Source organism: Schistocerca gregaria, chromosome 3, assembly GCF_023897955.1.
Source record: "Schistocerca gregaria isolate iqSchGreg1 chromosome 3, iqSchGreg1.2, whole genome shotgun sequence".
In the NCBI taxonomy this organism is placed as follows: Eukaryota; Metazoa; Arthropoda; class Insecta; order Orthoptera; family Acrididae; genus Schistocerca; species Schistocerca gregaria.
Window position 1 is genome coordinate 377,695,015 of NC_064922.1, and position 15,331 is coordinate 377,710,345.

General features: G+C 38.7%; 1 protein-coding gene across 1 annotated transcript in view; it reads right to left on the reverse strand.

Moving 5' to 3' along the window:
• Window positions 1-201: 201 nt before the first annotated feature.
• LOC126354446 (glycerophosphodiester phosphodiesterase 1) overlaps window positions 202-15,331 on the reverse strand; it is a 32,478-nt gene continuing 17,348 nt past the window's right edge. Inside the window, exons 5-6 of the mRNA XM_050004134.1 lie at window positions 14,297-14,526; window positions 202-1,655 (exon numbers count right to left, since the gene is read on the reverse strand). Of these exons, the coding sequence (XP_049860091.1) occupies window positions 1,505-1,655; window positions 14,297-14,526 (381 nt within the window). The 3' untranslated portion in view covers window positions 202-1,504. The remainder of the gene's footprint in view (window positions 1,656-14,296; window positions 14,527-15,331) is intronic.

Consider the following 15,331-nt stretch of genomic DNA (forward strand, 5'->3'; position numbering starts at 1 on the left):
CAGTAGTTCTGTGTTTGACGAACAATGAAACTTCCCTGAACTCATACACAGTACATGAAACTGATTGATTTACACTCATGTTATCAGCCCCAGCTGTCAGACTAAAGTAAATTAACAGCTTCAACATTTCTTCTTTACATCATTTTCAATTAAAAATTTTGGAAGAGGTATATGTCATAGGTCAATAATAATTAATAATGATTAAAGTTGCTCCAAAAATTTATTGGTTTGCTATAATAATAATAAAAAAAGAAAGACAGGCTGAATGCACATTTTCTCACAAATGCGATGACTGACGAAATTGCACTTTTGATGCTTTTTATATGCAGTTTAAATTGTTTTGAAGTAAGTTATGAAGTAATGAACATATTTAAAAGTAAGTAAGGTTAAATGCACATAATATTGCCAAACACGTGTTCTTAATTATAATGGTAACTTTTTTTGGCTTCAAATAAGTTAATGATGTCTCCATAATTGCTTTGATCTGCTGGAACTACAATCTTAATTTTAGCTTTGCAAGAAATCAATTTTCACAACGAAATTAGAACAAAAAAAAAAAAAAACTTCCACCCAGTAAGCAGCACAAAACTTAACCAGCCCTTCTTTGTGTATTGTATACGAGTACACTGTTTTTGTTGTTGATGCTGCTGCTGCTTGGTAAGTACAAGTTGTTCTGTTTTTTATTATGACTAATGCAAATATATAATAAATACTTAAATTCTTTCTTCCATAGGTAACTAATGGCAGTCTTTTGTACATGGTTATCTGTGCTTCTAAGCACAGTTTTTGTTCCGTAATTCTCCCTCAATTTGCTGAAGAGTTTATGTAGAAAAATAATCTTATACAGTTCCAAAGCCAGGACTATAATAATTTGTACTTATTGTAAACAATATCATTCATCACATAAAATGCAAAAAGCAGTCTTCTGCTTCGAAGACATATGATACTAAGCTCAGCTGTAAATTATAAATTAAGTATTAAAATTGAATACAATTCCATTCTTCCATTTGTGACAAATGAATTTTTCCTCCTTAAAAAGCCATACTGTTTATTATGGTACTTTAACACCATACTTAAAACAGATCTGAGCTGCCATATAAAGAGAAAGACACCTCACTCAAGAATAGATACTCACATGCAGAGTTCAAGGCACATCTCAAATGCATCATTTATAGCCTACAAAAATGCTTTTTAAGCAACTAAACATTCAAAATGAACATTTTAAGAGTGTAACTTAAAAAAAAACTGGTCCACCAAAGAATCGTGCATCAAACTGATTAGCCTTCTCCATCCCTATTAATAGGGTCTTTCCTTTTTTTCACAAAACTCTTTTTTTTCCCAATTTCTATAAGAAATAAACTTACATTTCATTGAATCACAGTTATATGGCTTCATAAACTAATACATGTGTATAATTATAAATAAAACAAAAAATGTGAAATCCTCTCACGACATGCTTAACTACTACCATGAAAACTAATGCACAAAAATCGGAATAGAAATATTAACTGGTCAGTCTGTTTGGTTCGCCATCAAGTGTATCTGTCATATATGTAACCTTCAGTATTCTGGAGAAAAATTGCTTCTCCAGTGGATGATTGACAGTCCATGGAATAACACGGACTCCTCGTTCTTTCCATTTGCGGACAGTCTCACTGGAATAATTATTAAAAAAATAATTAAATTTCTGAACAAGTGAGTCCATATAAACTTTCATGAAACACAGTTAGCTTTTTTCACACTCCTGAAAAAACTTTTTTCCGACTAATTTCATGCACTACTGTTCCCAAAATTACAGGAACAATTCCCAGATGTTTAAAAAAAAGATAAGAACAAAGCAGAAGTGTAGCCTTCATATACTGGTAAATGGCTGTTTCACTGTGCCTTACACACTACTCCACATTCCACACACAGCTAGCCAACTACCAATGCCATACTGTTCTCTAAGAACAATTGTAAAATAAGTCTGGAGCACATCACTCACACTGCATTTACTCATAATCTATCACAATTAATAGACTTCATCAACGGTAAAGTACATTGTCTCAATGAGCATCTGCAAGTCTTTACAACTGCTTCCTTCTGAGTAATGAGATCAGGAGAAGCACAAATTTATACATTTGTTCTTTCTACTGCAAACACAGTTAATATTTTAAGAATAACTGCCAATGATGGAGCAAGAGGAAAAATACTTAATGCGTTATGGCAACCATTTCATTTCTGAGGGTATCTAGGTTAAAATCATGTTAACAGATGAAACCTTTTGCACACCACATTTTTGCCACAAATTTTCTTATTAACCTTAGGTTCAAGATTTGCTCTGGACAATGGAAGTTTGGTCTGAATCCCACCCAATATTCACCAATTTTTTGTTCAAGTTGTTTATGTGCTCAATCGAGAAGAGACAGAATTTTGATACAACTGATACTAGTGAGATTCCCTTGCAGTTATTTACATCTGCTCCATCCGTCTTCTTGTGCAACTGATGAATTACCGCATTTTTCCAGTCTGGACTTTGTTGTTTGTCAAACATCTTGCGTGAATTTGGCAATTTCTTTTATGGCATTTGAGCTTGCTAATTTGAAGATTTCTGCTACAGTTCCTCCCTCCCCCAGTGCTTTATTGTTTTAGAGTCTTTTGATATGTCTGGCTGTTTTATTTTCATCTGATGAAATGAATTTGGATTAGTGTCTTCAGGTACTTGTTGTGGGAATCTTTATTTGGTTATGGGTGATTAAGCAGTTCTTTGAAACATCTCCAAAGTTTCTCACTATTTTCTTGATTGTTAGAAGCACAATTGTCTATTTCCTTCTTGAGGGAGACTATGGTTGATATCCTGCAAGCTTAGTTTTGAAGTTCTTACAGAAATTTCCTGTGGTACTTCTTTCAACGTATTTCTCAATTACAATCAGTTGATCCTTTTTCTTATTTCCTCTTGGTCTTTCCGATTAATCCGAGTGTCTCTTTCCTCACTTTCAAGACTGTTTGGTTGTTTTCTGTCTTACACGTTCCAATTGTTGCATGCATCCATTTAGACCGACTTTCATATTCACATTCCTCATTCCACCAAGGATGGTTTTTCCTTTTCTGCAGAGGAATTAGTGTTAGTGTTGTTTCTATCAACTTCCTTTTGAGCCACTGCCAACTGCTTGATTGCTTTTTCTATAATTCTCCTGTGAAATATGGTTGGATCCTGCTGGTATCAAATTTGAGTGTGTTTGTGTTATTAACCACTGAGGTTTTAAGCAGTTTTATTCTCACCAGGTAATGGTATTTGTCTGCATTTGCACCCTTTATGACTTCCAAGTTCGTAATTTCTCTGCGGTTTGAATAATAGATAGCTACATTGTCAATTTGGGAGTCACCAATGTGAGTTCAGCGACTTTCATGTCATCTTATATTGCAAATAAAAACTGGAGAGATGAAAATTCCTAACAGCTTAATTTATCTGCTTGAGCTGTATGTGACATGAAAGCATATTGCACAGCTTTTACCACAGAGTTAAACGTTTAAGCCACTGAAGTTATTACTTACAGCCAGTCATCTGGAACTCTGAAATCCCCAAATCCAACGACTGCATTTCAAGTACTGGACCTGTTATCAGCTACAGTGAGAACGAGAAAATCAAAACAATCCATGAAGGCATTCAAGCAGCATATTTTCTCCTCTTATGACCTGCTATTCTGCAACCCCTGCCTGCATTCCACAGTGACGTGACAAAGCTGCAAGTACTAGTTTCCGTTGTCTGACAGCTTAGATGTTATTTTTCCATGACAAATCTCGTGCCTCAGTTCCAGATCAGTTCCTACTTTGTTAGAATTACATGGGTAACCTAACAATGTGACCTGCAGCCTAAGCAGCTTCCCAAATACAATCTACTGGTCTATAAATATAAGGTTCATCCCACTGCTTCAATGACACCTTAAATGCATTACAATCTACACTGGCTTCCTATTCTACCAGCCAAATTTACGATGTCATTACTTTGGAAAATAGGTAATTCACTGGATCTATGACCATGAACTCTTTATTATACTGCTTACCATGTGTTTCACTTTAACAGCATCATCAGATCTTATGGATACAAGGTATCTAGTCAAAGTTAACATCTTGCACGACATCGAAGGATAAAATCTCTTTTTTCAAGATTATTTTTTGCAGCCTATGCTCAACTTTTGTGATGCCATGTTAAGATGCATTGTCCATTACAATAATGTGGAGGGCTCCAAACTGGAAGAATCTCTCTTGACCATTTAAAAATTTCGACATCCATTTCTTCACGATTATGTCCAGTTTTCTTCTTTTCAAAACCTAAATCACCACCTCCCACAAAACTTCAGTTGTTACCTGTATGCACAACCATTAAACTTTTCCTTTTTCCATTGTTGTTGTTGTTGTTGTTGTTGTTGTTGTCGTCGTCTTCAGTCCTGAGACTGGTTTGATGCAGCTCTCGAGGCTACTCTATCCTGTACAAGCTGCTTCATCTCCCAGGACCTACTGCAACCTACATCCTTCTGAATCTGCTTAGTGTATTCATCTCTTGGTCTCCCTCCACAATTTTTACCCTCCACACTGCCCTCCAATACTAAATTGGTGATCCCTTGATGCCTCAAAATATGTCCTACTAACCAATCCCTTCTTCTAGTCAACTTGTGCCACAAACTTCTCTTCTCCCCAATCCTATTCAACACCTCATTAGTTATGTGATCTATCCACCTTACCTTCAGAATTCTTCTGTAGTACCATATTTCGAAAGCTTCTATTCTCTTCTTGTCCAAACTAGTTATCGTCCATGTTTCACTTCCATACATGGCTACGCTCCAAACAAATACTTTCAGAAACGACTTCCTGATACATAAATCTATATTCAATGTTAACGAATGTCTCTTCTTCAGAAACGCTTTCCTTGCCATTGCCAGTCTACATTTTATGTCCTCTCTACTTCGACCATCATCAGTTATTTTACTTCCTAAATAGCGAAACTCCTTTACTACTTTGTGTCTCCTTTCCTAATCTAATTCCCTCAGCATCACCCGACTTAATTCAACTACATTCCATTATCCTTGTTTTGCTTTGGTGGTCATCTTATATCCTCCTTTCATGACACTGTCCATTCCATTCAACTGCTCTTCCAAGTCCTTTGCTGTCTCTGACAGAATTACAATGTCATCGGCAAACCTCAAAGTTTTTACTACTTCTCCATGAATTTTAATACCTACTGCGAATTTTTCCTTTTGTTTCCTTTGCTTGCTCAATATACAGATTGAATAACATCGGGGAGAGGCTAAAACCCTGTCTCGCTCCTTTCCCAACCACTGATTCCCTTTCACGCCCCTCGACTCTTATAACTGCCATCTGGTTTCTGTACAAATTGTAAATAGCCTTTCACTCCCTGTATTTTACCCCTGCCACCTTCAGAATTTCAAATTGAGTATTCCAGTCAACATTGTCAAAAGCTTTCTCTAAGTCTACAAATGCTAGAAACGTAGGTTTGCCTTTTTCTTAATCTTTCTTCCAAGATAAATCGTAAGGTCAGTATTGCCTCACGTGTTCCAACATTTCTACGGAGTCCAAACTGATCCTCCCCAAGGTCCGCATCTACCAGTTTTTCCATTCGTCTAAAGAATTTGCGTTAGTATTTTGCAACTGTAACTTATTGCACTGATAGTTCGGTAATTTTCACGTCTGTTAGCACCTGCTTGCTTTGAGATTGGAATTATTATGTTCTTCTGGAAGTCTGAGGGTATTTCGCCTGTTTCATACACCTTGCTCACCAGCTGGTAGAGTTTTGTCAGGACTGGCTCTCCCAAGGCCGTCAGTAGCTCTAATGTGAAGTAGCTCGAATTGTGAAATGATTTGGGTGAAGGTCACGGTTAAAGCAGGCTCAGACATGGTAATTGGATGTCTCTATAGGCCCCCGGGCTCAGCAGCTGTTGTGGCTCAGCACCTGAAGAATAATTTGGAAAATATTTCGAGTAGATTTCCCCACCATGTTATAGTTCTGTGTGGAGATTTTAATTTGCCGGATATAGACTGGGAGACTCAAACGTTCATAACGGGTGGCAGGGACAAAGAATCCAGTGAAATATTTTTAAGTGCTTTATCTGAAAACTACCTTGAGCAGTTAAACAGAAAACCGACTCGTGGCGATAATATATTAGACCTTCTGGTGACAAACAGACCCGAACTATTTGAATCAGTTAATGCAGAACAGGGAATCAGCGATCATAAAGCGGTTACTGCGTCGATGATTTCAGCCGTAAATAGAAATATTAAAAAAGGTAGGAAGATTTTTCTGTTTAGCAAAAGTGACAAAAAGCAGATTACAGAGTACCTGACGGCTCAACACAAAAGTTTTGTCTCAAGTGCAGATAGTGTTGAGGATCAGTGGACGAAGTTCAAAACCATGGTACAATATGCGTTAGATGAGTATGTGCCAGCAAGATCGTAAGAGATGGAAAAGAGCCACCGTGGTACAACAACCGAGTTAGAAAACTGCTGCAGAAGCAAAGGGAACTTCACAGCAAACATAAACATAGCCAAAGCCTTGCAGACAAACAAAAATTACGCGAAGCGAAACGTAGTGTGAGGAGGGCTATGCGAGAGGCTTTCAATGAATTCGAAAGTAACGTTCTATGTACTGACTTGGCAGAAAATCCTAAGAAATTTTGGTCCTATGTCAAAGCGGTAGGTGGATCAAAACAAAATGTCCAGACACTCTGTGACCAAAATGGTACTGAAACAGAGGATGACAGACTAAAGGCCGAATTACTAAATGTCTTCTTCCAAAGCTGTTTCACAGAGGAAGACTGCACTGTGCTTCCTTCTCTAGATTGTCGCACAGTTGACAAAATGGTAGATATCGAAGTAGACGACAGAGGGATAGAGAAACAATTAAAATCGCTCAAAAGAGGAAAGGCCGCTGGTCCTGATGGGATACCAGTTCGATTTTACACAGAGTACGTGAAGGAACTTGCCCCCTTCTTGCAGCGGTGTACCGTAGGTCTCTAGAAGAGCGAAGCGTTCCAAAGGATTGGAAAAGGGCACAGGTCATCCCCGTTCTCAAGAAGGGACGTCGAACAGATGTGCAGAACTATAGACCTATATCTCTAACGTCGATCAGTTGTAGAATTTTGGAACACGTATTATGTTCGAGTATAATGTCTTTTCTGGAGACTAGAAATCTACTCTGTAGGAATCAGCATGGGTTTCGAAAAAGACGATCGTGTGAAACCCAGCTCGCGCTATTCGTCCACGAGACTCAGAGGGCCTTAGACACGGGTTCACAGGTAGATGCCGTGTTTCTTGACTTCCGCAAGGCATTTGACACAGTTCCCCATAGTCGTTTAATGAACAAAGTAAGAGCATACGGACTATCAGATCAATTGTGTGATTGGATTGAGGAGTTCCTAGATAACAGAACGCAGCACGTCATTCTCAATGGAGAGAAGTCTTCCGAAGTAAGAGTGATTTCAGGTGTGCCGCAGGGGAGTGTCATAGGACCGTTGCTATTCACAATATACATAAATGACCTGGTGCATGACATCGGAAGTTCACTGAGGCTTTTTGCAGATGATGCTGTGGTGTATCGAGAGGTTGCAACAATGGAAAATTGTACTGAAATGCAGGAGGATCTGCAGCGAATTGACGCATGGTGCACGGAATGGCAATTGAATCTCAATGTAGCGAAGTGTAATGTGATGCGAATACATAGAAAGATAGGTCCCTTATCATTTAGCTACAAAATAGCAGGTCAGCAACTGGAAGCAGTTAATTCCATAAATTATCTGGGAGTACGCATTAGGAGTGATTTAAAATGGAATGATCATATAAAGTTGATCGTTGGTAAAGCAGATGCCAGACAGATTCATTGGAAGAATCCTAAGGAAATGCAATCAGACAACAAAGGAAGTAGGTTACAGTACGCTTGTTCGTCCAATGCTTGAATACTGCTCAGCAGTGTGGGATCCGCACCAGGTAGGGTTGATAGAAGAGATAGAGAAGATCCAATGGAGAGCAGCGCGCTTCGTTACAGGATCATTTAGTAATTGCGAAAGCGTTACGGAGATGATAGATAAACTCCAGTGGAAGACTCTGCAGGAGAGACGCTCAGTAGCTCGGTACGGGCTTTTGTTGAAGTTTCGAGAACATACCTTCACCGAAGAGTCAAGCAGTATATTGCTCCCTCCTACGTATATCTCGCGAAGAGACCATGAGGATAAAATCAGAGAGATTAGAGCCCACACAGAAGCATACCGACAATCCTTCTTTCCACGTACAATACGAGACTGGAATAGAAGGGAGAACCGATAGAGGTACTCAGGGTACCCTCCGCCACACACCGTCAGGTGGCTTGCGGAGTACGGATGTAGATGTAGAATGGAATGTTGTCTACTCCGGGGGCCTTGTTTCGACTCAGGTCTTTCAGTGCTCTGTCAAACTCTTCATGCAGTATTTTGTCTCCCATTTCATCTTCATCTACATCCTCTTCCATTTCCACAATATTGTCCTCAAGTTCATCACCCTTGTATAAACCTTATATATACTCCTTCCACCTTTCTGCCTTCCCTTCTTTGCTGAGAACTGGGTTGCCATCTGAGCTCTTGATATTCATACACGTGGTTCTCTTCTCTTCAAAGGTCTCTTTAATTTTCCTGTAGGCAGTATCTATCTTACACCTAGTGAGATAAGCTTCTACATCCTTACATTTGTCCTCTAGCCATCCCTGCTTAGCCATTTTGCACTTCCTGTCAATCTCTTTTGAGACATTTGTATTCCTTCTTGCCTGCTTCATTTACTACATTTTTATATTTTCTCCTTTCATCAATTAAATTCAATGTTTCTTCTGTTACCCAAGGATTTCTACTAGCCCTCATCTTTTTACCTAATTCATCCTCTGCTGCCTTCACTACTTCATCCCTCAGAACTACTCATTCTTCTTCTACTGTGTTTCTTTCCCCCATTCCTGTCAATTGTTCCCTTATGCTCTCCTTGAAAATCTGTACAACCTCTGGTTCTTTCAACTTATCCAGATCCCATGTCCTTAAAATCCCACCTTTTTGCAGTTTCTTCAGTTTTAATCTACAGTTCATAACCAATAGATTGTGGTCAGAGTCCACATCTGCCCCTGGAAATGTCTTACAATTTAAAACCTGGTTCCTAAATCTCTGTCTTACCATTATATAATCTATCTGAAACCTGTGAGTGTCTCCAGGCTTCTTCCATGCATACAACCTTCATTTATGATTCTTGAACCAAGTGTTAGCTATGATTAAGTTATGCTCTGTGCAAAATTCTACCAGACTGCTTCCTCTTTCATTTCTTTCCCCCAATCCATATTCACCTACTATGTTTCCTTCTCTCCCTTTTGCTACTGTCGAATTACAGTCACCCATGACTATTAAATTTTCATCACCCTTCACTATCTGAACTATTTCTTTTATTTCATCATACATTTCATCAATTTCTTCATCTGCAGAGCTAGTTGGCATATGAACTTTTACTACTGTAGTAGGCATGGGCTTTGTGTGTATCTTGGCCACAATAATGCGTTCACTATGCTGTTTGTAGTAGCTTACCCGCATCCTATTTTTTTATTCATTATTAAACCTACTCCTGCATTACCCCTATTTGATTTTGTATTTATAACCCTGTATTCACCTGACCAAAAGTCTTGTTCCTCCTGCCACCGAACTTCACTAATTCCCACTATATCTAACTTTAACCTATCCATTTCTCTTTTTAAATTTTCTAACCTACCTGCCCGATTAAGGGATCGAGCATTCCATGCTCCAATCCGTAGAACGCCAGTTTTCTTTCTCCTGATAACGGCGTCCTCCTGAGTAGTCCCCGCCCGGAGATCCGAATGGGGGACTATTTTACCTCCGGAATATTTTACCCAAGAGGACACCATCATTTAATCATACAGTAAAGCTGCATGTCCTCGGGAAAAATTACGGCTGTAGTTTCCCCTTGCTTTCAGCCGTTCGCAGTACCAGTACAACAAGGCCGTTTTGGTTAATGTTGCAAGGCCAGATCAGTCAATCATCCAGACTGTTTTGTTGCTCCTGTAACTACTGAAAAGGCTGCTGCCCCTCTTCAGGAACCCCATGTTTGTCTGGCCTCTCAACAGATACCCCTCCATTGTGGTTGCACCTACGGTACAGCCATCTGTAACGCTGAGGCACGCAAGCCTCCCCACCAACGAAAAGGTCCATGGTTCATGGGGGGGGGGGGGGGGCGCCCCTTTTTTCCATACGGCTTTTTATTCCCCGTGATAGACCTGCTACGAAAGTTTGCCTCTTACCGGTAACTGCTTCATCAGTGCATACTTTCTGTGTTCTGCATTAAACCAAGTCTCTTCGGAATAATAAAATTTATGTTTCTCGGGTCTCAATCTGACCACGATAATGTATTCTTCACAAAGAACGTCTGTCAAACTATTTCATTCCCTATTTTTGAACTGGAAACCAATGTCTCTTAGCAGTTTGTATAATGATGTCCTCTCCACAGTGGGGAAGTCCTGATTGTCATTTCCCATTTTAAATACCTTAATTACTGTAGTTGCCTCATTTTGCAACTTTTTGCATCTTCTGAAGCAGAAATTTTTTTCAGTATTCTGTTTTTATTTCTGAAGGCTCAATACCCTGGATGCACACATACCAGTAAACTCAGAAGTCATTTCTGCCATCTGCTGTCTCGTTACCAATGAAGATTTCTGCGCAAATTTTTGCAAAACATTAAGAACAAATCTGCTCTCACCACTTTTTAATGTTTTTCCATGCTTGTGTTTCACTACAGAGCAGGAAGCAACATCACCCATTTTCACAGTATGTATTAACACAACAACAATCAAGACACTGCATACAATAACAGACCATGAGACTACACAATATTTTAAAATAAAAACTACATAGCTAAAGTATCATTAAGAAAAATGTGGATTACTGTTTTAGAATATTTCTGATTTTCATTGACAGTACATAGTAGTAAGGTATCTAATACATAAGTAGGACTTACTTCCAAGGTAGTACCAACAACAATGTACTTGTGCTACAACTGCTGGCCAGTCATTGCATTTACATTTGTTCACATCAGGTTTATTCTGATGATGAACTAAGTGTAACCTAAGTTGGAGCATAGTTATAGTAGTACACCACTGATCATTTAGGTAGACTTATTTCATACAGTTCATGAAAATTTAATTGAAATTAGGAGCACACAATGATTAACACACATCCCTGTACCTTTTAGTAGGTAACATGCCTCTTACATAATACTCAGATATTTTTGGAGTGAAATTTAAAAAGCACTCCTTTTATATAAAAAATTTAAACAGTGAAATCTTTGCATGAAAATTACTTTCAAAGTATCAGACGCAACCAAAGATTTCTTTGATATGGAAACTTCGTACTTGATTTAGTTTGAGTCAATGTTTCAGCAAAGGCTTATTGGTGGAGGTGAACACTTTTAGTACACACCGCACAATGACACTTAACATTATGTTTTCCTGTAAAATGAAATTTCCTCAGCACAATTAAATGTAAGAAAGGAATCAGCAAAAATTGCTGCCTCAGTAGTAGTAAGTAGTAGTAAGTAGTAGTAGTAATAGTAGTAGTAGTAATAATAATAATAATAATAGTCAATGTTTCACATCCATACGTGGCTACACTTCACACAAATACCTTCAGAAAAGACTTCCTGACACTTAACTCTATACGCAATTTCTTTTCTTCAAAAAAAAGCTTTGACATTGCTAGTGTACATTTTATATCCTCTCCAATCATTATCAGGTATTTTGCTCCCCAGATAACAAAACTCATTTACTACTTTAAGTGTAGCATTTCCTAAGCTAATTCCCTCACCATCACCTGATCTAATTCGACCTCACACCATTATCCGCATTTTGCTTTTTTAGTTATTCATCTTATATCCTACTTCATAGACACTGCCCATTCCATTCTCTCCAGGCCCTTTCCCGTCTCAGAATTACAAGGTCGGCAAACCTCACACTTTTTATTTCTTCTCTATGGTTTTTAATTTCTACTCCAAATTTCTCTCGTTTCCTTCACTGCTTGCTCAATATACAGATTGAATATAATCGGAGAGGGTTGTACCCTGTCTCACTCCCTTCTCAACCACCGTTTCCTTTTCACGCCCCTTGACTCATAACTGCCGTCTGGTTTCTGTACAAATTGTAAATAGCCTTTAACTTCCTGCATTTTGTATTTGCCACCTTCAGAAGTTGAAAGAGTCAACACTGACAAAAGCTTTCTCTAAGTGTACAAATGCTAGAAATGCAGGTTTGTCTTTCCTTCATAGTAAGGCATAGGGTCAGTATTGCCTCGTGTTCCAACATTTCTACGGAATCCTAACTGATCTTCTCAGAGGTCGGCTTTTACCAGTTTTTCCATTCATCTGTAAATAATTTGTGTCAGTGTTCTGTAACCATGACTTGTTAAACTTATAGTCTGGTAATTTTCACACCTGTTGACACCTGATTTCTTTGGGATTGCAATTATTATATTCATCTTTAAGTCTAATGGTATTTCACCTGTCTCATACATCTTGCTCACCAGATGGAAGACTTTTGTCATGGTTAGCTCTCCGATGACTATCAGTTGTTTTAATGGAATGTTTTGTACTCCTGGGGTCTTTTTTGACTTAGGTCTTTCAGGGCTCTGTCAAAATCTTCACACAATATGCTATATCCCATTTCATGTTTACCAACGTCCTCTTCCATTTCCATAATTTTGTCCTCAAGTACATCGCCCCCTGTATACTCCTAAAACCTTTCTGCTTGGCATTCTTTACTTAGGACTAGTTTTCCATTGGCACTCTTTATGTTCATTCAGGTGGTTCTCTTTTCTCCAAAGGTCTCTTAGTTTTCCTATCTTACACCTAGTGATATAAGCCTCTACACACTTACATCTGTCCTCTAGTCATCCTTGCTTAGCCATTTTGCACTTCCTGTCAATATCATTTTTGAGACATTTGTTTTCCTTTTCACCTACTTCATTTACTGCCTTTTTATGTTTTCCTCCTTTCATCAATTAAATTCAATATTTCTTCCATTACCCAATGATTTCTACTAGCCCTCATCTTTTTACCCACTTTTTCCTCTATGGCCTTCACTATTTCATCTCTCAAAGCTACCCATTCTTCTACTGTATTTGTCTATCATTGCTGAATGCTGTCTCCGAAACACTCTACAACCTCCGATTGTTTCAGTTTATCGAAGTCCCATCTCCTTCAATTCCTATCTTTTTGCAGGTTCTTCAGTTTTAATCTACACTTGATAACTAATAGATTGTGGTCAGAGTCCACATCTGTCCCTGGAAATGTCTTACAATTTACAACCTGGTTCCTAAATCTGTCTTACCATTATATAATCTATCTGAAATCTTCAAGTGTCACAGGCCCCTTCCACATATACAACCTTAATTCATAATTCTTGAGCCAAGTGTTAGCTATGATTAACTTATGCTCTGTGTAAAATTCTACCAGGTACCTTCCTCTTTCATTTCTTACCCCCAGTCCACATTCAGAAACTACTTCTCCTCTTCCTTTTCCTATTATCGAATTCCAGTCCCCGCGACTATTAAATTTTAGTCTCCCTTAACTATCTGAATAATTTCTTTTGTAAGATCATACATTTTTTTTTTCAATCTCTTCATCATCTGCAGAGCCAGTTGGCATATGAACATGTACTACTGTGGTAGGCGTGAGGTTCGTGTCAATGTTGGCTACAATAATGAGTTCACTATGCTGTTCAATCCCTAATGCAATGCATATGCATGTATCATAGAAAAGAATCAAACCAAACTGCTGGGAGTCCCAGAAGACCAGGTTTAATTGTTTGTTATTTTAGTTGGCCTGAGTGTTTTTCTAAACATTTTTCCCCATTTCTCATTTTTCCCCATTTCTCAATACTAACTCCAATCTCTGCAATGGTTCATACTTTAGCTCCAACCCAACGGCAATAGCTTTCATATTGACATCAGTCATCATTTACGGGTGAAACATTTCAGGTCTTATATTCATGGCAATATCATCTTTTCAAATGCCGATTCACTACCTGAATACATAAGCTGCATAGCTCGCTCTAACTGGCTTCACTTATTGCAATTGTCCCTGCAACCTTTTTATAAGTGGATTTTGTGAGGCTAGCCCTGAAACCATTTGCCCGCTCACTCACACACAAAAACAAACAGATACTAGTTTACAACATGTGTTTCACATGTTAAAGTTACAGAGCAACACATCATTGATATTTTAAACGTAATTATGAACTTACAGTGTAACATTGTCCTTCTGCAGGAGAACAGCAGAGAGGCCAAGAATGTAATATGTAACATTATGAAGTGCCCAGTCACTGGCAGCATCAACTAATAAAGCCAAGATATGAGAAATTAGGCCATTGAAACGTGGATGGCTTTCACCAAAAGTGCCATCATATGATTGATACGCATAAAAATTTGGTCTCCAAGCCATGGAACAAACAATATTTGGGTCTGCTCGTCGTATCTGTAAAAATGAAGTAAAGAGTCTCAAACCAGAATAATAGAGGCTACACATATATGCATATACACTGATCAAAAGTATCCATACACCCCCAAAAACACGTTTTTCAAATTATGTGCATTGTCCTCCCACCTACTGCCAAGTACTCCATATCAGCAACCTCAGTAGTGATAAGACATCATCAGAGAGCAGAATGCGGCACTCCGCACACTTGTGGACATCGAATGTGGTCAGGTGATTGAGCGTCACTTGTGCCATACATCTGTACGCGTAGTATCCACAATCCTTAACATCACTAGGTCAACTGTTTCTGATGTGATAGTGAAGTGGAAATGTGAAGGGACACGTACAGCACGAAGTCATACAGATTGATCTCGTCTGTTGACTAACAGAGACCGCCGAAAGTTGAAGAAGGTCGTAACGCGAAATAGGCAGACATCTATCCAGACCATTACACAGTAATTCCAGACTGTGTCAGTATCCACTGCAAGTACTATGACATTCAGCAGGAGGTGAGTAAACTTCAATTTCATGGTTAAGCGGCTGTTCATAAGCCACACATTGCCAGTAAATGGCAAACGACGCTTCACTTGGTGTAAGGAGTGCAAACATTGGACGACTGAACCATGGAAAAAACATTGGGTGGAGTGAAAAATCACAGTATACAATGTGGCAATCTGATGGCAGGGTGTGTGTATGGCAACTGTCCAGTAATCGTCACCTGTCAGTATGAGTAGTGCCAGCAATAAAATTCAGAGGGGGTGGTGCTATGGAGTGGTCTTTTTTTTCGTGGAGGGGGGCTTGCACC